The 27,021-nt window shown below is 41.0% G+C and overlaps 1 protein-coding gene across 4 annotated transcripts in view; it reads left to right on the forward strand.

The window, feature by feature from the left end:
- Positions 1-27,021, forward strand: part of JAKMIP3 (Janus kinase and microtubule interacting protein 3) — a 79,106-nt gene that overhangs the window by 33,362 nt on the left and 18,723 nt on the right. For 2 of the 4 annotated variants that reach the window (XM_075027010.1, XM_075027012.1), the window contains exons 4-7: positions 12,514-13,011; positions 23,876-24,091; positions 25,722-25,841; positions 26,295-26,441. In XM_075027010.1, the coding sequence (XP_074883111.1) occupies positions 12,514-13,011; positions 23,876-24,091; positions 25,722-25,841; positions 26,295-26,441 (981 nt within the window). Of the gene's footprint in view, positions 1-6,292; positions 6,435-8,949; positions 9,192-12,513; positions 13,012-23,875; positions 24,092-25,721; positions 25,842-26,294; positions 26,442-27,021 lie in introns of all 4 variants that reach the window. The other 2 variants (XM_075027009.1, XM_075027011.1) reach the window with 2 other exon arrangements.

Consider the following 27,021-nt stretch of genomic DNA (forward strand, 5'->3'; position numbering starts at 1 on the left):
AACCATTAAATCTTTACATAATTGACACCCAGCTATGTTTTGCATTTAAAAAAAAAACAACAAAACAAACCCCCAAAAACCAACAAACTGTGTAAAACTTGTGATGAAAAATCAGTGGATGGGATTTAGATATGTATCTAAATGTATGTGTGTGATGCAAACAGGTAACTACACACACACAGGTAACCACACGTGGTAAGTCTGCGTATAGGAATATATGTAAACTACATATGTATAGCTTATAAGATGCAGGATTTTGCATGGGTTTTGTAAACATGGTCCACCCATCAGTGAGTTAAAGCTAACTATGGTTGAAGGATTAATCTTTGAGGAAAAATTCAGGTCAGTCAGGATTTGACATGTGTCTGTTAAAGCTGTTGGAATTGATCTAATCCTAAGCAAAACTTTGACTAGACTTCCATCTGCAGAGACTCATTACTGTATGTTGGGGTTTGGGGGGAGGGACTATTTATTATTTTTAATTTAAATCAGATATTATTTCATCAAAGATAAGTTTCAGAACTTATTTCACACTGGGAAACGTTGGTTGGTTGTTGTTTTGCCTTATGGAAGCTGAGATTTGCTCTAAACCAGCCAACTGTTGGTAAAGGAATACATTAACTCTGCAATATGGGTAGCCCACGAGGGATTTGCTAGCATATGGTAGTGCGTGGTAGTTCTATTTAGAGTGGAAATCTTCAAGACAAGACGCTATTTTCCAGTGAGAATGGCACTGGATTAAAAGCAGGGCCCTGAATGCAAGTCTCTTGCATCCTGAATGAGTGTCCTGTGTACCCAGGCTTTGCTTATGCTGGTGTCTTCTGCTAGTTTTGATGAGAAGTTTTGTTCTGAACCTGAAATTTTCTCAGCAAAAGCATGGTCAAGACGGATATGCTACTTTGGAAGTTTGGGTTGAATTACCCACATTTGGTTATATTTAAAAAAAAAAAAAGTGTTTCGTCAGACTAGTCTCAATCGTTATGTAAACAGCACAGAGAGAAAAATCCTCATGGGATGTATACAGGAAATATGCAACATAACCATATGTACATGACAATAAATGTCTTGGCAATTATTTCTTGATCTCAGTACTTTAAAGACTTACTACCTGCTTACTGTATTTTTGTATGTAACTTCCAACAGATTTTCTTCTCACATTGCAACTGAGTAACATACTATTTGTGACAAATGTTTGTACAGAAAAAAAACCAAAACACAAAACCAGCACGTGATGTGATTACATTGGCAGAGCACTTTGGCTTAGCATGAAATACCTTTTCAGAGGAAAACTCATTTTCTTGCATATAGATCTACAGACTGTTGAAATCCTAAATGAAAAATTGACATTAGTCAGAAGAGCTTCCCCATATGAGGAAGTGGGAACTCAGGCATAGACAATATTACATTTTCTTGCTATTGTAATATTTTGAGATGTATCAGAGACTCAAAAAGGTTTGTCTAAACTAATTGTAACAATTTTTCAAAAATGGAAAACAACAGTGTTCACAAGGCTGTATCATGCACTTGAAATTTTCAGTATTTGTAAGAATAGTGTTTTGCTTAAGCTATGGTTTGCTTAAAATATTGGTACGCTGGGTAGGGATTTATTCATTTAAGTGCAGTGAAACATTGATTTCAGAAACTACTATCTAGAAAACACATTTTCCAATTAGCCTTGATGTCTGAATTGCAAGTCAGGAGGCAAAAAGAATGATGAGCCCTGCTAAAGACAGCTTATGATGCATTATTAATGCTATTTTCAATATCAAACATGCCAGGAATCATATGCATAATATATTCTCCCAGAATCAAAAATATGAAGACCTTTCTGTTCTATTAAGATGATATGTCTTATAGATGCCACCCTCTACATAACTCACTGAAAAAAATAAAAAAAAGGTAAAAATACAATGGCAATGTAACTGGTTTTACAGGAACTGCCTTCTCTGCCCACTGCTGCCTAGCACTACAGTGGTGGTGTCCCACTGAGCTGGTCTGTTAGTTCTAAGGGCTGGACTTTTTGAGGGTCTACACTCAGTTTTAGCACCTCGGCGTTAGCTTCCTGGGCTTACTGCATGTTAGCTAGCTGGCAAAGCAGACCACTGAGCAACCTGGGAATGGTAGGTTTGCATTCCCTTGCCAGCATGCTAAACCATCTCTGTGCAGTGTTCTGTATCAGCACAGTGATGTTGGCTTGGAAACGTTTTTGTGGCAAGTTTTTCTCCCAGTATTTGGGAGAAATATTCTTTTAAGACTGGCATTTGTCCACCAGTCCCCAGATGGCTTTTCTGCGCGCAGGCATGCACCAGCAGACACCGCTGTCTCTGTATTACAAGACCGGCACTTTTATTAATACAAATAACTACTTTCATAGTTCCCAACAATGGGGCTTGTCCCATTGCATATGCAGAAGCTCATGATCATCACTAGAAAGCTGCCTTACTCTGTCCAGTCTGATTTCCCATTATTATCCCTGGGAATAACAACCCAGTATACACCAAATGGACCGATGACTCTGAACTATGTAAATCCCTTTCTGGTCTGCAGGACAATGAATACAGGAGGGGGCCTCTGTGTGTGTATCACCAGTTCTTGAAAATAAAACTATTGCTTTCAGGTTTGCCCCTTCAGTCTGTACAGCAACCTGGCCATTTGAGAAATTTTGCTTGGGAGCCCTGGCTCAAAACGATTGTGCTGTTGTTGTTTCCCCATGCGGTCTGCTGTAGCCCATGTCTGTGTGATGTATACCTGCAGCTGGTAGTGTGTCTGCGGGTGGGAGAAGGGAGCTGGGATTTCCTTCTCTCTGGTTTGTGCCCACTCTTGGCAGTATTTTCATTCTCAGTGATGCCCAGCTCCGAGAGAGTTGTGCCACTTAAGGATGAGGAAGCCGCAGCCCTCTGGGTCATGCAGGAATGCCGGGGGAGAAAGGGCTTCTGCACCCCCATGTCCCCTTGCACCCAATCCTGCTGCTTCCTGCACTGGTGTCTTACCCTCAGACCAGAAACTAGTGCTGCCTGGTAGGAGCTGGGCAGGAGGACAGGAGGCAAAGTGTTCAGTGCAGAGGGCTGAGACCTCCCGAGGAAAGGCAGAGCAGCAGAGGAATTCTCTCACCAGAAACAGTCTGCTCCTGGGGAGTAAATCACAAGTCGCGTGTTAGACCGCAAGTGAGTGAGTACCTGTCTGCTACCTGCTTTTCTTTTGTTTATCCTTCTTGCAGCTTGCTTCAGCGTGGCAAAAACAGTGATAAGTGAATGGTGTATGTAATGAGTTTATTGAAGCTTTTATTCTCTGAGGTGAAGTTGCTGTTGTAAATACCAGTAATGGTTGCTTTTTGCTGGTTTTGCCATCAAAATCGATGTCCTTGCAGGTGAACAGCAAGTCTGATTATATTTCTTGGTTTACCAGAGATAAATCAACCTGCTCAATAATAATACATACTGCTCACACTGCATTTTAATCTTTTCATACTTAGAAGTTCAAGAGCCTGTAGGTTTCATTAGTTTAAGTTTTCATAATGTCTTTGAAACCAATGGAGTTTCATGAATACAGATTATCTAAAGATCTTTGTATTGTTACTGATCATTAATTTGCATAGAATAAAGTAAAATTACAGTTAAACCTCTGAAGTGAGCATTTGGTAGCACTGAAGCTCCTCAGTCCTAGGCTGACTTTCCTTTCCTGCCCCGGGAAGGACAGGGTCGGGTCTATAAGCACAGAAGCGTTCGGTCCCACTCTTGCTGCGAGGGGAAGCGGGAGCCTCCTGGGCCTCCACAGGGATGCCAGCGAGGGCACCTCCTTTACTGTCATTCTCAAGTATGTGCCTTTTCCACTTCAGGAGAGACATGCAGGGCATCTCTGCTAGCTGGGGCAGCTGCCAGCAGCACCTGAGCTTTGGTGTGTCCAGGAACAAACCCACCTGTAGCATCACGGATGGGCACTGACACTTCTTGACCAGCGTTTCCATCTCCACTGGTTTCTAAATGCATGTGGGAAGGCTACCACAGCCACTGCCTCGGCAGGCTCCTTCCCACTCTGTATGAACAAATGTACAATGAACATAGCCCTTCATTTATCATGAGGAAGGGGAAACATACTCCTTTCTTGCAGGTCTTCCTCTGAGAAACCTTCCCTGCCTACCCCACAGGTTTTTGTGCTGAGAAGCATGGTGTGCAGAACAGTTTTCCATTGTTCTGCAGGTCTCTCTGCTATTAGTTCATTAGTGCAGATAGACCATTACCAAGGCTGATCAAATTCCTATTATCTGGATCTCTTAATCCTTGGATGTTACTCTTGACTACATTCAAGCTTTATCATTATGTCCCTTTTCATCCTTAAAGATTTAATTGGAAGAGTCCTCAGTTAATTTCTGCGTAGTTCTTTTTGAAGCAGGCTTGTTACTTTAAGTACTGGCAAGGGAGCTGATTTTTCTCTGGGAAAATCTCATTAAGGCTTCAGCATTCCAGTCTGGAAGACGTTTCCAACGTCAGCCCCTTTCCCACGCTGTGCCGATGGGGGCCTGTGGGATCTGAATGTCAGTGACCTCCCCTTTCCTTTGTCACCTCAAACTTACCGTGGGGTGTGTAGATGTGATCCACAGCTGAGCTTGCAGAGGAGAAAGTCTCCTGGCACTGGTATCTGGGGATGATGGGTGCCAGATACAAACAGTGACTTTGGCTAGTGAAGCCTTAGCAAAGCTTGGCTTAGGGTGGGCAACTGCAGCCTCTGGCAGGCATTCAGTTTACTACACTTGGGTTGCTTTTATGGGGTAACAGGGAACAGCTTGCTGATATTTCAGATCTTTAAAAGTTTTGTGGACTCGCATAGAGCAAACATTGCAATACAAGCCCATCTTTCTTGAAATAAGCTAACCAATTTTAAATTTCATTTTTTTAGTAGAGAAAACTCAGATTTAGGCAGATGCTTGGCATGAAATGTGTTGACTCATACAATTAAACCTTGGTAACATTTTAAACAAAAGCTTAAACACTGAAAGTATGAGGACACATAGTGCTACAGATGGACCTCAGACAGAATTCTCACCAAGTGAACTGTGCTTAGCAACCATTAGGTCCCTAGCTCTGCAGGGAAGGTGCCAGGATGGTGTGCTCCTCTGCGTGATGCTCCTGAAGGGACTCTCTGAGACAATACCAGCACATGGCAGCAAAATGGTTGATGATCTGCTACTTGGATTCACAGGGATGCCTGGGGAGTGTGTGCGCAGGGTATCTGACTACTCTGCACTATCACCATGCACTGTCTCCCAGAAAATCAGCTGCTGGGCTTGCACTTCTCCTAGCTTACCTCTAATAACATTTTTTCTTTTTGGTTTACTTGTATCAGTTCCTTAGTTTTATTTTCTGTAAGCAAACAAACAAAAATTCTTGTAGCCCTTGTCTGTCAAAAATAATCCTTCTGATTGAAATTATTCCCACAAATCCCTGTATAATTTAAATTATTATTTGTCTGGCATTCAAATGTAAGCAGTTAAAAGCTTGTATTAATGCTGCTTCTCCTTTCCTCAGGTTGTGAAATAACCTGGCTCCACCTACTGCATGCATTGTTATAACATATCATTTCAGAAAATAATTGTAATGTGCACAAATGCTTCATTCATTGCAGTAGGTCGAATTCAGTGCCTGTGGCTACAGACTGCCCCATTTTTTTATTTCTAAAGAAAGATGGGTTTTTAAGACCTCCGTGGTAGATCACTGATGTATTGCATCTTCTTACACAAAGAAGCAAGAATCTTAAATTCAAAGAACATCTGCTCCTGTTTATAGTTTTTTCAGGCGATATCTGTAAAGTTTTATTTATTTCTATTTTTTTTTTGATGAACCAAACACATTTGTAGCTTCGAGGCTACAAAGTCAAGCATCAGACTGAGAAACAACAGAATTAAGACTGTTTGTACTACCTTGGTTTGGTCAACTAATATCTGGAATTTTATTTTTTTCCCCAAGTCTCAGCCTCCCCACTCTTACCCTGATCCAGTGTAGATTTGTAGTGATTGCTTGTCCTACTTGATTTCCCCAGCTCTCAGCAGCTTTGCTTGGTTACTCCCAAACTCCAGCCACTTTTCCCAGATGCTCTCAGCCCTCCCCTAGCTTCATATCCCATTTATATATCCCCCTAGGCAGCTGCCTCCCTCTGCTCTTTTCTCCCTAATGGATGCAGGTTTTTGCTCTTAGAATTCAACTCAGGCTGTTCTATTATTATTACACTTGTATTTTACTATTATTATTATTATATTGTTGTTTTACTATCATCATATATTGTTATTTTATTATTACAGCTGCCCTGAACTGTTAAGCCTCTTTACTTGTACTTGGACAGGGAGTAGTGCTGCTCTGTTGTGGTTTTTTCTATGAGTCATGATGAATAAACCAATGCATTGAAGGTCATCGTCCAAAAAGATTGTTATCCACGTTAATAAGGTTGGTATGAACAAGGTTGGAAATATTTTCCCAAATTTGAGCTTTTTTTGTGTATTTTTATAGCATAACTTAAACAGATCTTTAAAACAAGGATTTACTTCAAACTAGAAATGTAGTGACAGTTAAAAATGAATCCCAGTAAGTTTTTGAACGGAGAAATACCTGTAATCTCTTCAGGATATAGTTTTATCTAGGCAAGTCAAAGTTTTCCAGTAAGGCATTTTTTCATTAGATTTTACATTCTTCTGTAAATTTACATGTTGTTGTACAATTCCCAATCTGTTCTGCTGTTTGCTTTGAAACAACAAAACCATGTATGTTGTCCTCGTCCCTCGTCAGAAGTTGGCCTAAGTCTTGTGTGATAACTTTGGTGAAAGACAGAGCCTTTATACCACTGGATTTCATACCTCCTCTGTTACTGCAGTTTTTAGAATCATCCAGTTCTCTGAATATTACTTGGATCCTTCTCTTTGCTGATGGTTTTTCCCCACTTTGCATTACCATGAGCATGTATCTTTTGCATGAGCTTGTTAGCTGCTGCTCTAGGCATTTCATTCATGATCTCACTCTCATTTTTTTTTTTTTCATAGACAACTTTAAAATAAACTTTGATAGTGAGTCAGCTTTCTCTAGAGAAGCAAAGGCAACTGTTTCTTTGTGTGTGTTGCTGTTTATCATTTAAATAGGAATGAATTGGGTTTTCACAGCCATAGTCTGTATCCACAGGTTGAAAAATTGCATGGCATAATTCTCAAGGAGCTTGTGCAGCATCGTGGGGATTCTCCTTCCACAGTGCTTTGACGAGTAATGTTGTTATAAGAGAAGATCCTTCAGAAACTATACAAAGTGTGAAAGAAACATCAGGGAAACATCCATATTTAGGGAATAGAGCAGACACTACCTACGTTCCACTGCTCCAGAGCTAAACAAAGCCTTCAGGACACAATGTTTTGCCCAAAATTTCTTGCTGTCCTCAGGTTTCTATTAGATTAAACCTGTTCATGCTATTGATGAGCACTGAGTTAAATACCGATCTGAGAAAGAATTGACAGCAACCTGAATGCCCTCCTGTGGACTTGTTCAGCACAGAGTGATCAAGTGTATAATATTAATAGACTGTCTGTCTGCATCAACAGTTTTAGGAAATTACTCAAATGAAGTAAGGACAAACTGTGATACTGTCATTCAAGTTCACCTCTGTGCAGACAACTCCCAGATCACAGGGATTTGATTTAATTTGATTTGATGAATAGGTGAATTATTTATTTTTACATAGAACTCTGACATTTTTCTGAACCATAGGATGGATGCAGCACAAAAATGACATTAACAGGTAAAAAAATACCATCTTTCTCCCTACCTTTATCTGTCTTTGTCTCAGATTGCAAATTCTTTGGAGTGAGTTTGTGTCTTGCTCTTAGGCTCCCTATGCCTGACAGTTATACTAAGCTAGAGTATGTTTTTTGCAAGGATATGAGTTTTCAATAACTCCTATACTTTTTCCTTAATAGTATTGATTGTAAAGGACCTTTGACTGTCATTGATAATATGACATTCTAAATTTGGCACAGTCTCTACAGACTTTAATAATGCTTACCCATTCCAGAATGCTGCTGTTTATTCTTGGGCAAAGTCTCTGTTAGAGAATCTTGAAATAAAAATCAACAAATGCATGTAGCTTTTAGCACTGCACTTAATATTGCATGTTTTGCTGACAAATCTGAAGTTATCACTATAAATTGTGTATGTTGTATAGTTTATGAATGTGTTGGGATTAATGAATAGACATAGAGTGCAGACTATATGAATTCTGTGAAGTTGGGTCCACTTTTGCGATGTTCTCCACTGTTTAATAGAATAAATTTGCTTGACTCAGTATTGTTTGCTTAGATTTGACTCAAAACTTCTTAGTGTGAGTAAAACTCCTACATTGTTACCACACTTAGATAAACCTATATAGATCTTAATTGCTGTTTTGATGGTACACCGGACACTCCTGTATAGAAAGCTTTTGATGTTGGGTAATCTCTGCTTGCTTCTGCAGCTTCTTATTTCTTTTTTTTTTTTTTTTTTTTAATTTTATTATTTGCATCGTGAATATCTGAAAAGTATTTGTAGGAAACCAGACTTTTTTTAAAGAACATAAAAGTATTCTGCCTGTACTGAAAATAGTTTTCCCAGCTGTTGGTGTCTCCAAGCCATGATAGTGCTGGGACGTCCCTCCCGAATGCCCACATCCTCTGCACTGTGTGAATTCCAGTGCAAATGAAGTGACAGAAAACATTTATAGTTTGTGATTTAAATCTTTTGCCATATACAGGTGTAATACAAAATATTATTGCACCTGAGCTCTGTCCAGCCCTTACTTAATCCAGGGAAGAGCAACATTAGCTGGCTGACATGTACCTTGTGCTTCCTAGAAACGTCTTGTGTCTCACCGTGCGCTTGGTGGGTATCTCATCACCTACCCACCTCCAGCACTCTGACAGTGGTTATGTGATTTCCCTCCTTCCAGGCAAGTAAGAAAATGTAGTGGGACGGAGGCAAGGACGAGAAGCCCCGAGCGAGCGCTGGGACGAGGGCCTCCGGGCTGGACTCCCCTCTCTGCCGCGCGGCCTCATCATGTCCAAGAAGGGCACCAGCAGCCGAGCTAGGGGGGAGAAGCTGGACGCCTTGGCTGCCTTGCAGGCTGCCAATGAAGAGCTCAGGGCCAAGCTCACTGACATCCAAATAGAGCTCCAGCAAGAAAAGAGTAAGGTGTGCATCTTTTCCTTTCTTTCCCCCATTGATTAAAATAAAGATAGTCTGTTGTTTCTGACCGCTAACCACTCTTTGCCCCACTTGTAGCTGACTTGTACACGACTTCGACAATAAATCAGAGTGCATGCACCTGGAGCTAGCCTTCTGTGGGAAACAAGAGGCAACCCCTTTTTGCATATTTTTAAACTGTTCTCCTTGTATATATAACGTGCGTATGATACAAAAGAACTCTGGAAGCGAGGGTGCTTTGGTGGTGTGGCTCTCGGTGGGAAAGCTGAGCAGTGAGGATGGCCAGTCCCTGGGCAGGCAGGACTCAGCCGTGGGCAGCACGCTTGCTCCTGCCATCCAGGAAGAAATGAAGTTTAAAAATCACATAGCTAAATGCCAGCAAAAGATCTGGAAAAACAAACACCTGCTCAAAACAGATGGCATAATCATAGTGGTGGGCTGAAAGCTGTCCATGTCCTCTCTTTCTTCCGCTACAACTTTTTCTAGTAAATATTTACCTATTTAGGAGGATGGCTACATTGAGGGTTTTGAATGCAATTTTGTGTTATTCAGAAATTGTCTTTGCTGATTCTTCTCTTTCACGTTTACACTAATTTCATTTGGATTTTATGCTCAAAATCCTTCAGACTGGCTGCTTACAATCTCCAGATGTACGGTAATAGGCCTCAGCTCTGCCTCCTGCTCTGATTGCCAAAGTTTAAGGAGCCACAGTTTCACCCTGAGCCTTTGAAGGAGTGGCAGCTGATGCAGCTTGAGCCTCAGCTTTAAGAGCTTTCAGCCATAGCCTTCAGACCACTTCTGAGTGAGGGCATAAAAAATTTATTTGCTTTTCCCTAATCCCCCAAACTAGTTTCTACTGATAAACTTTGGGGCTTTCTTTGGTTCCAGAATGTTAAGAGACATGCATTACCATGCAGGGGCAGAATGATATTCTGCATTTTTTCCTTAATTTGCATCATTATTAGGCATTGTATACTATGAATAAAATTTTTAAGGAAGCTTCTAAGGGGGTGGTGGTGTGTGTGTATGTATATATATGTATAAATAGAACATCTATTAATCCTTTTGTTGTGAACCAGCATTTGCAGTTTTAAGACTGAGGACCCTGTTTTCCTTCTCCCTGTCCTCCCCAGCCACTTCTCATCATGGCTTCTTTTGAGTTTATGGTATGGTTTTAAATTGAAAAGTCATTTGACCCTTCTGTGGTCAGATACAGTTAGTTATTTGTACTGAATAATTAACTGCTTAAAAAGCATCTGATAAAACACAATTGTTTGGGGCTTCACAGTAGCTTGCACAGAGCTTTTTATGTCTTGCATATGCATGTGCGCACAGTGCAGTTTGGATCTGTGTGCCTGAGCTTGCAAAAATAATGGCTTAGCATCTGATTTCTCATGTATTCTTTTAGGGACATGGTGTGAGAGCTTCTGCAGATATCTAGCTGAAGAATAAAGTCAAGACCCAGACTTACTCCATAAGATACTGCTTAATTCCTAAATGTGTATTATCTTAAACATTATTCTGTTTGTAGAACCTCTTACACACACGCTAGCCTAGTTTCTGAGCCTACACTTCCTGTAGCATTTGGATGTGGATGGTTAGTTCACCAAGAAATTTTGTGCTTCTTGCATAAATTTATGATACTTATTTATATTGTGTTAACTCATGCTTTTTAGGGCACTGAACTGAGCAAATTAAAGAGTCCATAAGATTGCAAGGGATTATTATTTAATTATAAAAATAGAATATGATGCTAAAATCAGCATTGGTGCCTAGACTTTCATCCTCAATATCAGTAATTTGCAAAATGATGGTGATACATTTGTTTCTCTTTTTCTAAATATGCAGATATTTCCACTTATGCTGGATTCCAGTGAAAGAAAGGTCTTTTCTACAAATTTGTCAGGGTTCTTTTTCTTGTTTTCACAAATTACTTTTTCCTTAGAAGAGTTCTCAAAGTCTTCTGTAATATCACAGTTTTTTCTTTACACTTGCACAGTTTGGTTCTGCAGTGCAATCATTTGTGAGGCAGGCTGAGGCATATTCTTAGCAAGGAAACCTTATTGTGTCAACTGAGGAAGAAAAATGTATCTTTAGTGAACTGAATTGGCTGGAACATTTTTCCCAATAAACAATTCAGTAATTAAATACAATGTAGCAAATACCCACTTCTTAATTTTAGCATTTAAATATGTGTACAGGCTGGTCTGATAAACATTGTAGGGCAGAAAAGACAACAAACCGACATGCACTCCCTGCCTCTGAATAAACCTGCCCAAAGGAGAGGGTCAGCTATGTAAACACTGCAAATGCTACTGCAAATACATGCTGGGAATATCCACTAGTGCAATACCTGCCGTTATGCCAGAACCACTTCAATAAAGAGCTGAGGTGGGTCGTATTTTCCCCTAAGACACATGATTCTCATTTGTAGCCCAAAAAAATCACTGATGACTGCCTGCCAACTCTGCCCGCTCTTCTGGTGTGTGTGTGTGCACATGTAACCTCCCAAGCAGGGCTGCTTGGTCCCTAGTGCAATGGACAATCATAGATGGGAAACTGGACATCAGTGCCTAACTCAGTGCAGTGGTGCACAGGCATAGCCACCCAGAGGACAGGTGGTATCTTAAGGGTTTTAGACACTGCCACTGTTGATTTTGATTATGTGGAGCTACAGTAGCTATATCAACAACAAGGTGAACGCTCGTTAGTGCTTCTGGAGAGGATGGGTCTGTCAGGGCTAAGGCAGAGTTTTTCCCGGAGTATTTGTGGTAGATTTAGAATCGCTTTTACAACCCCAAGTACTCCTGACTGTGTTGCTAGATTAGCTGTGTCACTAAAGATCCCCCACAGGTACCTGCCAAACCTCAAGTCCAATGACAGCTGTGACAGTACATTGAAAGTATTTGCCATAAATTGTAAAAAAACCTTTTCCTTATGAAAATATTTTACAGGGGTTTGTAATGTGTATTTTCTTCACACAAAATTTTTCAAGAGAGGAAATTTCTCTTTTGTAAAGCTACAGCGTGAAGGCTGGGCGGCAGAGCTCAGTGACCCTAGTTTTACCCAGAACCTCTTTAAGAAAGCGGTGTTTAATATGTAATAAAGTATTTGATCACAAAGAATGACAAAATGCCAAATATGTAGTTCTGCGTGAGGTAGTACTACTTGACTGGGCTTTCACTCTAAGGTACAGACTTACAATGTTAAGGTCTAATATTGTAAAGTGATCCGTACCATTTTGAAATAATATCATAATTTGTATTAATCAGTCTGTTGGTCAAAAATACTTTTTTGGCTTTCCTTGTAGGTCAGCAAGTTGGAAAGAGAGAAAAATCAGGAAGTTAAGCAGATCAAAGAGCACGAACAGCATAAAAGTACAGTGGTGGTAACAGAGCTCAAAGTCAAACTTCATGAAGAGAAAATGAAGGAGCTCCAAGCTGTTCGAGAAGCACTTTTGAGACAGCATGAAGCTGAACTACTTAGAGTAATAAAAATTAAAGATAATGAAATCCAGAGACTACAGACCCTTCTCAATGCTGTACGCGATGGGGCTCCTGACAAGGTGAAAACGGTGCTGCTCACAGAGGCGAAAGAGGAGGCCAAGAAGGGGTTTGAAGTTGAGAAAATAAAAATGCAGCAAGAAATTTCAGAGCTGAAGGGGGCTAAGAAACAAGTGGAAGAGGCTTTAACTATGGTCATCCAGGCTGACAAAATTAAAGCAGCAGAGATAAGGAGTGTGTATCACCTGCATCAAGAGGAAATCAGCAGAATTAAGAGGGAGTGTGAGAGAGAAATTCGTAGACTGGTATGTGTTGCTATCTGCATCTATGTTTTTACTAACACGTTATTGATAGTAAATAAATGAAAGTTCAGTGCCGGACTCAGATGAATGGGTAAGGATGGGCATTCAAAGTTCTGGAACTTGCTTCAAATCTGTTTTACTAGTAGAGATGTCAAAATGTTTTTTAAAAACTATTAGGATGTGTTGTAAGGAACTTTTTATCCATGTCAGTACCTATTGATATTGTTCACATTTCAGATATCAGGAAGAGGCCTTGGGTTACTAGCTGGTTAGGGGAAAGCTACAAAACAGTTATGTTTCTTGGCACATGCATCTATTTCCCCACAATTTGTTCCTTGCTGATCCACCTTGGTCCCTCCTTTTCCCTGCCTTTGCTAGTTCCTGTAAACATGCCATAATGAGCTTTACACAAGCCCCAAATGCTCTTTCTTCTGCATCCCATAGTGAGTCCTATACCTTGTAGGCAATGACCCCCTTCACTCTGCAAGGTGTTCAGGAAGGAGCTTCTCTCCGTGATCCACCTCAGTGGCTTTCTCCCAGGACAGGCGCTGGTGCTCCTCCTTGGGTGGCCCCGTGAGCAGTGACCCAGCACACTCCCCACCTCAGCAGGTCACTGGGGTTCCTCACCCATCACTGCTCATCTGATCCTCACTGGGTCTTTGTGTGTGCTGATCAGCCTTCAGTTACCTAATCGAACCATTTGAGTCTCAGGTGCAACAGTTTGAGTCTCAAAGGCAATAGCTACATGCTTACAGCTTTGGAGTATTCCTCCAGTGTGTCTGGAAACTTGTTAGAGAGGTTAAAATGGATCATGTTGCTTGGAAAAGGGGGGAACTCCCTGCTGGAGGGAGCTGCCTCCAAGAGGGAAGTCTTTGCATGAGAGCCTGGCAGGCCACCAACACTTTCTGAGTTTTAGATGATTCCTTCTCCACTGCCATCTCAGACACTTGCCTTACAATTCACACAGTCTTGTGAGTGCACAGCTGATTTGCAGGACTGTATCCCTTAGCTGCTGCTGCCTTTCCCAAGGACATGGGAACAAATGTAACACCCATACTCTTGTGATGCATATTTTGGGTCTTGGCTCAGTATTTATTTGAAGTTACCATCTTTTTGTGATTGCCATGCTTCCTTGTAGCATTCAGTGTCTCAGTATAAACGCATCCATGTCTCTTCTAAGTCATTATCCCTTGACTATTACCCAAATACTCAAAAAAATTAAAAAATGCACAATCAGCTTGTAGACTGGCCCCAAGTCAAAGCATGGCAGCATAGCCATGCTTCAGTGAATCCTCTGCAGAACCTACCCACCACAGAGCTGGTACAGCATCGTCTCTCTCCTAACGAACCAAAGTGACTGACAGCAACTGAGACACCGTGCACTGCTCCATTATTCAGTGGAGTGCTACGGACCCTTTATTTAACCACCCATTCTCTCAGACTTCAGGGTGGGGGTTTTTTCCCTCATAGATTATTTTATTTTTATGAAGAGGTTATTAAAATAATTTATAACCAACTGATCTATTGATACTTTTCAAATATCCTGCAGTGTAAGTACTTTCTTCTCTAAACATACATTACTAGATGCATTGATTTAATACATCAGATTGAAAGGATGGCTAATGTACATCCTAAATAAACTTGCTGCTTTACATGAAAAGTCCACATTAATGGCCTCTAATGTAGAAGCTATAAAATAAATATGTTCTTAATTATAAGGAATAGAGTGGTTTGATGTTCTGTTTTCTAAATTGCCTTTGAAAATCAAACTTTTTTTTAACTCCTGCTTGAAAGAATCAGATTATCTAACTGTACTAATTAAATTACATGATGCCATCGTTTTACCAAGCCCTGAGTGCTTCCTGAATGACTTTAAGTACTCTCAGCTCCATTGACTTGACTGTAATTGATTTCAGTGGGAGCTGTTGGCTCCTGGCACCTTGTAGGGGAGGGCCCTGCCATTTCAGGGGGGAATGGCTGGTGCCATGTTGTATGATAAAAGCTCTCCTCTCTATGAAAAGGAGGCAGTTCTCAAAACACTTAAACTATTACTGAAAACCAGTGCTTTTTTCCCTTTTTAAGATAGAGATCATCAATAAAGTACAGTCATTGAGCTTCACTGGGGTTGCAATGAGATAGAGAAACACAGAATATCCTAACATGAGCGGGTCCATCCATCCATCCAGCAGAGCAATGGGATTGTACCTTCATGTAACGGCTGTGGCAGACATCCAGCCCTGAATTGTTAATGGATTCACATCAGGATTTTAAAAGCTCCGTGATTCATGTACAATGCATTATTTAGTCATTTTAATCAAGGGGGAAAGTAACCTTTGAGAAAATTATGATTTCACGCCTAGAAAAATAATACTTTTTTTGTTTAGTCAGAACAAAGAAAGACAAGTTGTACTCATTCATGTTTAGCTTTGCAATGATGTGAAGCCCTTTAACATTAAGTAATTTTTTGAGGTTATTTATCTCTGATAGGTACAGTTTTTCGTTTGCAAGTCAAGTATATCTATGCGGGCTTAGCTTATGGAAAATACTTCCATACATAGTCAGACAAAAATTGTTTTAAAAAGGTGAGTTAGTACTAATCCATTATTCTCCTTTCAAATTTAAACTACTTTTTTTTTCTTTATTGGACAGACAGGAACACATTTGTTGATGTCTCACTTTATACATTTGGAAAAATATTAGATGGCCTTTAAAGTAACAAATGTGGTAGGAAGACAGAGCATTATGCAAAAAGGAACTGTACAACCACCAAATTTACTTCAAGCAAATTGGAGTTTATTTTGGTCTTCAGCATCATCCTCTTTTGTCAGATTTTGCCAAGGGAGGTGCAGGGCATATATATGCTCAGGCTTTCAAAATAACCAGCTCTACTATAAACCTTTCCATTTTGTTGAGTTACTGCAACTTTGAAGTTAAATTGTCCTAACAAGCTAAACCCAGTGCCAGTGAATGAACTTTGTCCTCACCAGGTTTCTAAGGGGAATCCCTGCATTTTTGCCTTCTTCCAGAAGAGATCTTGGTGAAGGCTCAGCTGGACTGTAGCCTCTCAAACCAGCTGTGCCTACCTGTGCACTCTACTGATCTCCAGCAGCAAAACTAAATTCAAAATATAATTGTGGTCAACATGAGACTTCCAAATGCAACTGCAAGCTGGGTCCTCCCCAGCTTGCACTCTCGTGCCAGGACATGTTTTCAGCAGACCTGAAACAGAGAGCAAACAGGCTGTTAGAGTAGAGGGGTAATATTTGGAGGTGGTAATTTTGGGAGTTTTGCACTACAGGCACTCAGAGGCTTGGAGATTGTAACAGCTAGTAAGGTGTAATCTCTCTTTAGAAACAGTTCCTGCTTAGTATTTACCAAATAAAAATTCCAGCTATTTATTCTAGTTATTTTTCTGGTGCCAGGGTAACTATTACTCATTGATGCCAATGGCTTCAGACTAATCCCATACAGCACGGCTGAGCGTCTTTCAGTTCTGTGAACAGCATAGGAAACGAAATAACGTGTTTTGCAAAAGTGTATGTTCAAAATATTCTGGCCTCATGGCTTCTGTTTGCACATATGGCTTGTGCTGCTTGTGTCTGTAAAGTCTGAGTGTGACGCTCTCTAGAGAAGAACAACTAACCTAGTTAAGCTATCCCTGGCTCAGAAGCTTAAGAAATGTGAATGTGAAAGATAAAAGTCCCTTGCAGATGGTAACAAGTAAGTATGGCAATGACTTCCTTTCTAAAGAATTTCTAATTTTAGTAAACTTTTTTAAAGTTTAATTTGTGCATTTTAAAACATCTTAAAATACTACACAAATGTATTTACATTCGTATGGTCTCCAACTAATAACAGCACACCATGTGTTAGCGTGTGCATGTCCAGGGAAAACAGCCCTTCAGTCAGGAGAATTCCCTGAGATTAACTGGCCTTGAATTTTGCTTAATAGGGACTAAACTTCTGTGCGGTAAAGAGCATTTAAATTTTACTTAAATGTAGATTGATCAGAAAGAAGTGCTGAACAGCAATGGCCACTGCAGCCTCCCTTCCCCCTGTCTCGTTTATAAGGGGACTAAAAAAAAATTCAGAAAAACTAAAGAAATGAGATTTGTTAGAGACTGGAAAGTGTTTATTTTTAATTTAAGATAAACTTTAGCTGATGATGACTACCGAAAGGTTTAATAGCCTGCTCTAATACCTCTTGTAAGACCATTGTATGTTGAGACCTTCATGGCTTCTTTATAGTAATGCAACACCACAGACAAAGAGGAGATCAATCTTTTCAGTATCGCACTGAACCTCTATGTTTACAGGCGCTTTCCTGAGATTTCTCTGTTAGGCAGTGGTAGATCAGTGAAAATGTCTGATTTAAAGGATGGTATCAGATGAAAAGTGTAGGAAGCTGACTTTTTAAATATTAATTTTATTGGTGATTGATTTAGTGTTTATCTTTTCCTTTTTATTCCCTTCTGTGGTGAAAAATTACTATATTTGGTATCACAAAGGTATCTCAGCAGTCATCCTGTACTGAAAGGTAGACAAATTATTCAAGGTGAATAATTCCTTCTTGCAAATGTGGGTGTTTTTCATCATTTGTGGTTTGAACCTCGTTTACAACAGTATTTATTCCAACTAAACCTGGACTACTGAAGCATTTTGTTGTATATTAGAAGCTATACAACATTACTTTTACATTTTGGAGGGTCAATAAACCTCATAGCTTTGAGTTGTTCCTTTTGTGTCTGTCAGTCCAGTTCTTAAAAATGTTTCTCTCTACGGTCCTAAACAAGAAGTTTGCTCTCTTCTGTGCTGTAACCACGTCATTGTTGTGCTACAGCACACCTAACACGGCGCTTGGGCTTGGGCGTCCTGTACATCTGGAAGCACTTTGAAACTGTTGGCACTGGGTGTGAGGTTTCTGCTCTCAGCAGTGTAGGTCTGAGACGCAACACACTTCATTTTATGGCATTTACCAGTGGCACTGAATAACTACACTATCCTGAGCATGAGGGAAGTATGATGTATGTTTGAAGGTAGAGCAAAAGAGGGGAATGCAAAATAGGACAAGTGTGGGAAAAATCTTTGAATCTTTATGTACAATTATTTCTCCCATCCAATGTACTTTACTCTTCAAATATACTATTATGATTATTTAATTCTGTTAGAATTTTTGCTACGAACTCTGCAAGTTATTATTAATTGAAAAATCTAATCTGATTAGTAATTTTTTCAATATATCTTAATATAAATCCAGAACTATCTAGCAATTTGACATGAGTAGCTTTACATATAACACTACCAATTCTGTGTACTGCAATTCACACCTCACACTCCAAAAGGAACCAGTTTTCAGAAACAAAAGCCTTTAGTCACCTAGGAAAGAAATTTTTTGGTTATTTATAGCCTGAGTGGGGCAGCAAATTACGATTTTACCTGCACCACTTAACCTTTCTATGCTTAGCAGCTTAAGACTGCATCTCTCTCAACATTGTTCCAGTGATTTCAGTGGAATTATAGTGATTTGCAGGGTACTAATAAGGGTCCCAGCCCTGTCCATCAGTGGCAGTCGTTCCAGCTGGTGAAGCTGCTGGTGAGGCAGCCGCAGTGCTCAGGTCCGAGAGCCTGTTCCCGGGGAGCATTGGGACCTGGTGTGATCATCAGCCCCGCACCATGGGCTGCTCTGCTAGAAGAGCGGTTTGCCATGTCACCAGGTCCTGGGTAGTATGTGACTGTGTGTAACAGTTGCTGTAGCATGTTAACTATCTGGAAATGGGCATATTACATTTACTGGCTGTCTTATAAACATTTTCTGTTTGGTTAAGTATAACTGGGATTTAATCAGTTTGAAACTGAATCCTTTTTTGGCCAAAGTTGTAGCAGAATCACATTGCAGAATGAAGTTTTTGGTAATACATATTACATGTGTCCTTGTTTAACTGAAAACAGATGACATTGTCTCCTCACGTCTGACAGTTTGGCAAGGTTACTGGAACAATGGTCATGCACTACAGACAGTGATCACCTTTTGATGAGGATTAATTCTGGAAGAAGATGTGAGAGGAGGAGTTTCCTGGGTGATCCTGGGAGTTACCTCTGCATGATGAACCGCAGCTACTGCTGTCCTGCGGGACAGTGGTGCTAGGGCTATGCCCAATGGCTTTCAGGTGCAGGTGGTGGCTGCCAGTGTGTAAGGGTTGCTTAACTGCTTCAGAAGAAGCAATGAGATAGCCACAGGTTTTTTTTCTAATGTCATCTAATGATGACTCTAAAAAAAAATCCATGCAACCTACGGGATTCAGGAAATTCAGAGTCTAGAGAGTGTATTTTCACCTCACAGCGGAGCCAAGCTGAGCACACAAGGCTACCAAAGCACCCAGCCATGCCCACCCCACCTCTCCTGCACTGGGCCATGGATGCACAGAGTGAGCCAGTCCAGTGAGCTACCTTGGCAGAAAATTTCCATGAAAGTGAAAAAGAACAGTTTTCCCATGGACCAATATGATGACCCAACTTCTCCTGTCATATGACCTAGCGCTGGCATAGGATTTGGGAGGGAGAGGCATGGTATGGGACCACCTCTTCTGGTGGGGGCTTGCTCTTGTATCACCACTTAACTGGAATGAGAAATTATCCTCTTGACCTGCTGCTCATTGCAATGCCTCTAGCAGCAACATCAGCATGAAATGCTCTCGGCTTTCATCTCCTCCCTCAATGATAAGGGAGATGCATCAGTTTCTGGCCCCACTCTGCCAAGAGGATCAGTAAAATGGGTTGGGGTGTTCCTGGGAGCCACAGCGTGGGTGTGGGAATGACACCAGTGGCTGAAAGGAGCATTTTGCTCTTCTAAAAATACTTCATGTACTTTGCAATGTGCAGCTTATTATTGCAATATAGATTGTAACGTATATTGTAACAAGATGTTACAGTAGTGTGAGAAGTGATTACACTTTGCATTTTGGTTTTCATCTGTACTGAAATAGGGAGAACTTTCCTTGGTCAAAAAACCAAAAGCTTAGCTTGCTCCTGTATTGTATCAACTGTGTTCCCATCATTTTGCAGTGATGGGGATTGATGCAGATTTGGTGCTGCAGCGTTGTATGACAGCCTGACTTAGATGTGTAAGCATGTTAGTGGAGTTTAAACACCTTGAATTAGGAACATTAAAAAGTCAGCCGTATCACTCTGCAGGTATGCGACCACCACCCCCCAAGCTATCTGTAAAACATAAGTCATAATAGTTGATATAAATGTGCAATATCAGAACACTGGCTTGAATTACTCTTGTAGAGTATTGGGGAAAAAGTGGTTAACTTAATCTAACTGCCTGTTGCTGGTGAGTGATATCTATCACCAGGACAAAGGGGCAATTGCATTTATTTCTTTGAGACCCTTAAGGAAAACAATAGGAAAATGGAGAGGGAAGGTGAACGTGAGCAGCACTGTGCGCGGGGCAGACATCCCCTTCTGCCAGCCTGTGTACGTGAACCCTGTCTCTCGGGGGGGCGATCATGCCGGAGGGTGACCCCATCTCCTTTCATGTGGGCCTTCTGTTGTCAGCCTGGGTGATGGGGGCCTGGCAGTTCCGTCCCCTCTGCTCCTGAGGGCCAAGGCCCAGGGCAGGTCTCCTCACATGTCCTAATTGCTGGCTCTGACACCATGCCTGTGGGGAGATGCGTTTGTCATGTAACAGCTCCAGCTGGACAGGGGCTTCTCGTTTGCATTTAAAACCGTTGCTTATGAATGACTGGCTTTTATCCACCATGCGCTGGTAGCTTCAAAGGCAGATTTCTGGGGCGTGCAGCCGTGCTCCTGATGGTGTCTGTGAATTTTCAGAGCTGCAAAGGCCTCAGGAACATCGCAAGGAGAAATTTCCTAACCTGGGAACCTACATGTTGATTTTGCAATCGTGACGGAAATGACACATTTTAAAAGAATCACACAGCTTAAAACCAGCTGCATGTCAGACCATGATAGGCATCGCACTGGGTAGCAGAAGGAGGGAATAACAAATTTAACTTTGCATGGGATTATGTTTGCATAATTGGCATCAGCTGTGCTCACGGGCTGGTTATTAATTAGCACTCCCACATAAATATTCATCCCAAGTCTAGGCAGCCTGCTAGAACTAAAGTGGGAGTATCCACGGCACGGCACAGGGCATCCTCTCAGGTGGTTGGATGCTGCGCTTCTAGGCGCTGACGCCCTTTGCCAAGCGCTGCTGGTGTCTGAAGCCATCAGACACACGGGTGGGGAGGAGGAGTCCCACCGGTCCCGCACCCACCGCAGAATGAGGCCGGCCTGCGCGACAGCCTGGTGGGGTGTGTGCCTGGGGACCCGTGCCTCTTCCAGTGAGTTGCAAGTTGTTTCTTGTCTTTACGTTTTCTTAATGTTACTGATGCTAGGAAGAAATGTGCTAAATAATATTTTTTAGTGAAATGCTTCCTTCAATTTGTGCTATTTTTACAACATTGCTCTTTAATAATGGGCTGCAAACATCAAACTGTTATGTATATTTCATGAATGTGAATTTAATCATATGAGGGGAAATGTGACTACTGATGTTTCCTTTGTTGCTTATGAAGATTATCTTTAGGTTTTTTTCTGGAAATCAAACCGGTAGTGAAATCCTGTGAAACATTTCGTGTTTTCTCCAGTTTCTTTGTTCCTCCGAATTTGAAGTGTTGTCTATATTGTAACATGTCTTTATTTTCATATAAATTGGGATCAACTACCCAATATGCTGCTTATTTTAAACAAATCATCATTTGATGATGTGTTACCTTTTCATCTATACATCCATTTAGATTTCTACCTAGTTAGGTGTTTAGCAGAAGGACCTCAGGGGGCATCTCTTTGTTTCATTCAAAGTTAGTAGACCATTGCCTTAGTGGAAGTTATTGAAAGCACCTTTAATAAAATGGCACCCGAAGTACATTTAATTTGCTCTATCTTACCAAAAGAATCTAAATTTTGCATAACCTTGAAACACAGTTTCCGTGCAGGTATTTATGAGTTGTCCTATGTTGTCTTTTGTCAAAGGCTGGCTCTTCCCCCAGGGACGATGTGGGATCAGGATCTCTCTGGCCTTGTAGCTCAGTTCTTTCTTCCCGTGGCTACCGAAGAGCAGGACCGCCCCGGGCAGTGCGGCCCCCTCGGGCAGCACCTTGACTCTCACTTATGGCTGGAGCTGGAGCCGCGGAGCTTCGCCCATGCATGGGGATGGTGATGGGGTGGTGGTGAGCCCACTCTGGCCTGGGTCCCGACGCAGCCTCCACGCTGTGCAACAGAGGGACATCGTGCCCCAACCTGCTGTGTCCTCTCCTCCTTCACAGCTGTGAAGCTGTAATCAATCCCTCCACCCGAACACACCTAATGGAAGTAATTTCCCGATATGTTGCTGGGTGTGTGTAAACTGCTTTTTCCCTGGGTGGGCTGTTTTTGCAGTTATTGGAAAGAAAGTGCTTTTAGTGATCTTTTAATTCACAATGTCATTTTTTTCCAGGTTTACAGACAAAGCTGTCAGATAAAAGTATCAAACGCAGTTCTCACAAGGCAAAATGTTCTGATTTCAAGCAGGCCACGTTTTAAAAACTGATCATTTAAATTAAATGTGTAAAGCCTCAAAAACTTATGCCAAAAATCTTAAGCATGTTTGGTGTCTGAAACCAGATCAACAGACATTTTAGGGAATGTATCTGATTTCTTTCTTTCCATAGAATCATTATTTGTAAGCACATTTGGCAGCCCTGTGGCGTGTGAGTGCAATTAATACTTTATATTCATGTATAATGTATATGTATGCAATCCAGCTGGGAAGAGCCTGAGATTCTGCTGCAGTGTTGTACATCATCGCAGGCACAGAGGAAGATTTCAGGCTGTGCTCAGTAATTTTTCGTTATTAGGCAGGGCACAGGCCGTCCTTGTCTGAACTCTCTAAAGAGACTCCAAAGGTCTGATCCTGGCATAAGCCATGGTACGTTCACCCAGCCTGCAGTGTGAGCCACCTCTCTGGCCCCTGCACGCCTTTAGGCGCAGCGCTCCACACCGGTGAATGTGGCTCAGCTCCATATAGAGGGAGGCTTTAATTCCACATTAGTATTTGGAAAAAATATCCAGAAAATATTCCTAGAGTGCCTGCAAATTCAACGTGCCCAATCCAATGGTGATGAGCACAGCTCTCTGAACTCAGTGAGAACAGTGCAGGCAAATAGGAAAGAAGAGAATTAGAGCTAGCTGGACATTTGTCATTTAAGCACTTAATGATTTTGCATAATGTTCATTATGCATAAGCAAAACTCTCATGGAAATGGGATAATTAAACAAACTGCTCACATGGGAGACTTTTGGAAAAAGAATTAAAGAAATTGGTATTCCTTCTATATTTTGAAAATTAAAAGGATATTCAGGTTTTAATATTTTTCTTTTAAAATCATGAATCCAAATTTTCAAAAGGTGATGTCCAAGCAAAATGCTGCAAAATCATTAAAATGTTTAGGTGAACTAATCCAAATTGTGATATGAATATTAGGTTTTAATTTTTTTTAAGGTATTCTGAAATGGTGCTAAGAGTATGGGTTATTTCCCAATCATTTTAATGAAAAAATTCCTGCTGAAAAGAGAGATTTCATTCTGGGTGGCCCCCAGAAGATGAGTTATATTCCTGAGTTGGTTAAATGATTCAGTTCGTATGTTCACTGTCAAATATTCATTGCTGTTCTATTTCCAAGGGAGCGTTGTTGTATTTTCTATGTTGAAGGGTGTCAGCTCTGTGCAACTGTTCTCTGGCCGCGTTTGGGGTCATAAGATGGTCTGTTGTTGTCAAGCCGCTGCCTGCCTGTGTGATTGTGTTCTGTTCTCCTTGTAGATGGAGGAGATTAAGTTTAAAGACAGAGCAGTCTACGTGCTGGAGAGAGAGTTAGGGGTTCAAGCCGGGCATGCTCAGAGACTGCAGCTCCAAAAGGAGGCTTTAGATGAACAACTTTCCCAGATCAAAGAGTCTGATCGGCATCTGAGCAGCCCCAAGCGGGAACTTCCTTATGCAAGTGGTGCAGGAGACGCTTCAGATCATTCAGGAAGCCCCGTAAGCACTTTCACGTGGTTTCACCTAAACGAACGAGCAGACGGAGTGACAAAATGGCACAAAGTGACAGAATCTTGATGAGTGCACCCTCGAGCAACAGCTTTCCCATAGCCGTGCAAGGGGAAACCCTGAGGCACTGATCTCTTGCTCTCATTTGTTAGACAAACCTTTAAGATTTAAAATCAAACCCTGTTATGGGAGAGCTTTTGCATTTTTGTCGTTTTGTTTTCTGGTTTGTTTGGTTTGGTTTTGTTAGCAGGGTGAAATTTTTCTGTTCTTTTTCTCTTCCTTTTCCTCACTGTATCATACTTCTGCCACCTGCCTTAGTTTGACAGTTTGACACAATTTTGCCAACAAATGATGCAAATGCATTTCTAACCAAGTAATGTATGTATGCTAGCTTTCGGAACTGCTAACAATGGATTTTGTGAGCAGATGTACAAGGCCAGTTAACAAAGGGAAATGGGGGAAGGTAATCGGTGCATGAAAGCGCGGGAAATCCCGCAGTCCTCCCAGAACACCGCTGCTATGTCAGATTTTTGTGCTGCTAAGTGCTCTCGCTTTCAGTGGACCAGAAAGTGAATTAAATACCTGCTAACCTATTCTCTCCTTTTTCTTTTCTACAACGCAATATCCAGAACATTAAATTTTAGCCACTCTTTCACAATGGCTTTTTTTAATATAACTATGGCACCTTTCTGCTTTTGCCTTAATTTGCTAATATTAAAAACCCCTTAGTTAATTGACCTCATATATCTGACGTATGCAGATTTTCTTCATTGCTGATTCTCATCAAGATTTCTTTTGCAACAGCCTTAATTTTCTCAGTAGAAGTGTAAATACTTATACATGAGCAAACCAATCTATTTTATTCTTTGTCCCAAGCCTCTCCTGCACCTGTTGAATGAGGAACCCTAGACCTCCCAAAAGTGCCACCAGCACTATGGACACTAATTTGCTTGTTTCGATTTGTACTCTACTTCTGCCAAACATCAGAACAAGTCCTAGAGAAGGGGAAAAAGTCTGTCACACTTGTAAATAGATGTAACTTCTCTCTGATTCTGAACAAGAACACGTCTACCTATATTTCTATTCATTTATAATTTGATTTAAGCATTTTCACTCAGATAAAGTGCTACGCCTTTGGCTTTACAAGTGACCCTTTAGAACCCAATAAGGGCCACAGCTTTATGGAAGAAGAGCTTATGCAATGGTATAATTGCATGGATTTTCCCCATTTGTACTTCAGTATTTTTAATATCATTTTATTATAACAAAGTCCTCAGAGTGGGTGATGTGTCTGAAGCACTCAGTTCAACAGTGGCATACATTGGAAACGTTGCCTTAATTTTTTATATTTTCTTTTCTAGTTCCAAGTTTACCATTTGTGACTTTGTATTTGCATATACATACTTCTGCATTTGCATACTTTGTTACATTTTCACTCCTAACTTTCTGTTGGTCTCATCCTGCACATTTCAGTGGTCAGTTAGGTTACATAGGTTATACACTCTGCCGTATAATGTTTTGAAATGTTTGGATTTGGGATAAGAAAAAGTTTGAGCTTTGAAAAATATTGATATTGCATATACACTTATGAACAGTTATTTGCAGTTGATCTTTGTTTTAGGAACAGCAGTTGGATGAAAAGGATGCCCGGCGTTTCCAACTTAAAATCGCTGAGCTGAGTGCCATCATCAGAAAGCTGGAGGACCGGAACGCACTGCTGTCGGAGGAGAGAAATGAGCTGGTGAGCGCAGCGGCAAAACATGGCGGTGACTCTTTGTGGACGTGCTTCCATGGCTGTGCCTTGCCCCCAAAATATCAAGATATTTTCTCCTGTGCTATTTGGAAATCATTGCAGGAGTAGCTGCCTTCTCCTTACACTCTGTATTTGGTGGTATGCCACATCACACTCATCTTCACTTAGGTAACAATGAATTTTTAAGATGGCATTAGCTGGAATGATTTTTATTTATTTTTTAAAAATAAATACATTCCCCACATGGTACACTTGTTGCACAGGTTGAATACCTCATGAAGGAGGAACAATCTGTTTCCCATGGAAAATACCAAGAGGTTTTGATCAATTCTGCTTTGCATTAGGAGAAAATACAGACAGTATGACAGTTAAAGAAAATGATTAATATATTTGATGAAGAATAACAGCTCCAGAGGTGTTCATTCTCTCTTAATCTTTCAGTTAAAACGTCTTAGAGAAGCTGAAAGTCAGTATAAGCCCATTTTGGACAAAAATAAACGCCTTAGTAGGAAAAATGAAGAATTGTCACATGCCTTACGTCGAATGGAAAATAAATTAAAATTTGTAACACAAGAAAATATAGCAATGGTAAGTCTCTGTATGCTCTAGAGAGAACATGTAATTTAGTGCTCACGGGGCTGATGAAGTCAGGCATTGTCCCAAACTTGCAAGTTTAATAGGAAACTTTCCCCTTTCCAGTGCTTGCTGAGATGTTCTGCGGTGCACCACTGAGTGGTTTGTGGCTAGAACCTGTTTTGTTTTAACTTTAAAAACAAATAGTTTTGAAGAAAAGAGAGCATGTGAGCTTTGCACATTTTGATCAGGAGATTGTTCAGTCACTGGCTACTTAGTAATGTGAGCACAAGTCACCCCACCTCACTTTGGACTTTTGTACCAGAATCACCTTGTAATCACTAGGAAAGCTGCACTTACGACTCTTCCCTTTTTTTATTCAATTTAATATTGTTAGTGGGCAATAGCTGGTAGCAAGTAGCCGTAGCATTGCATGAATGTAGCAGGGCCGAGGTCATCCCCGTGGGTCCTGCAGCTCTGGGACTGCTGCAGATCAAAATGAATGAGAGCAACCCAGAGAGAAGTGACATTGTTTTCAGCTCTCTGAATTCCTTCTCCTGCAGGAGAAAACCACACAGTTCTTGGCAGAACTAAA

This window comes from Buteo buteo, chromosome 4 (assembly GCF_964188355.1).
Source record: "Buteo buteo chromosome 4, bButBut1.hap1.1, whole genome shotgun sequence".
NCBI lineage: Eukaryota > Metazoa > Chordata > Aves > Accipitriformes > Accipitridae > Buteo > Buteo buteo.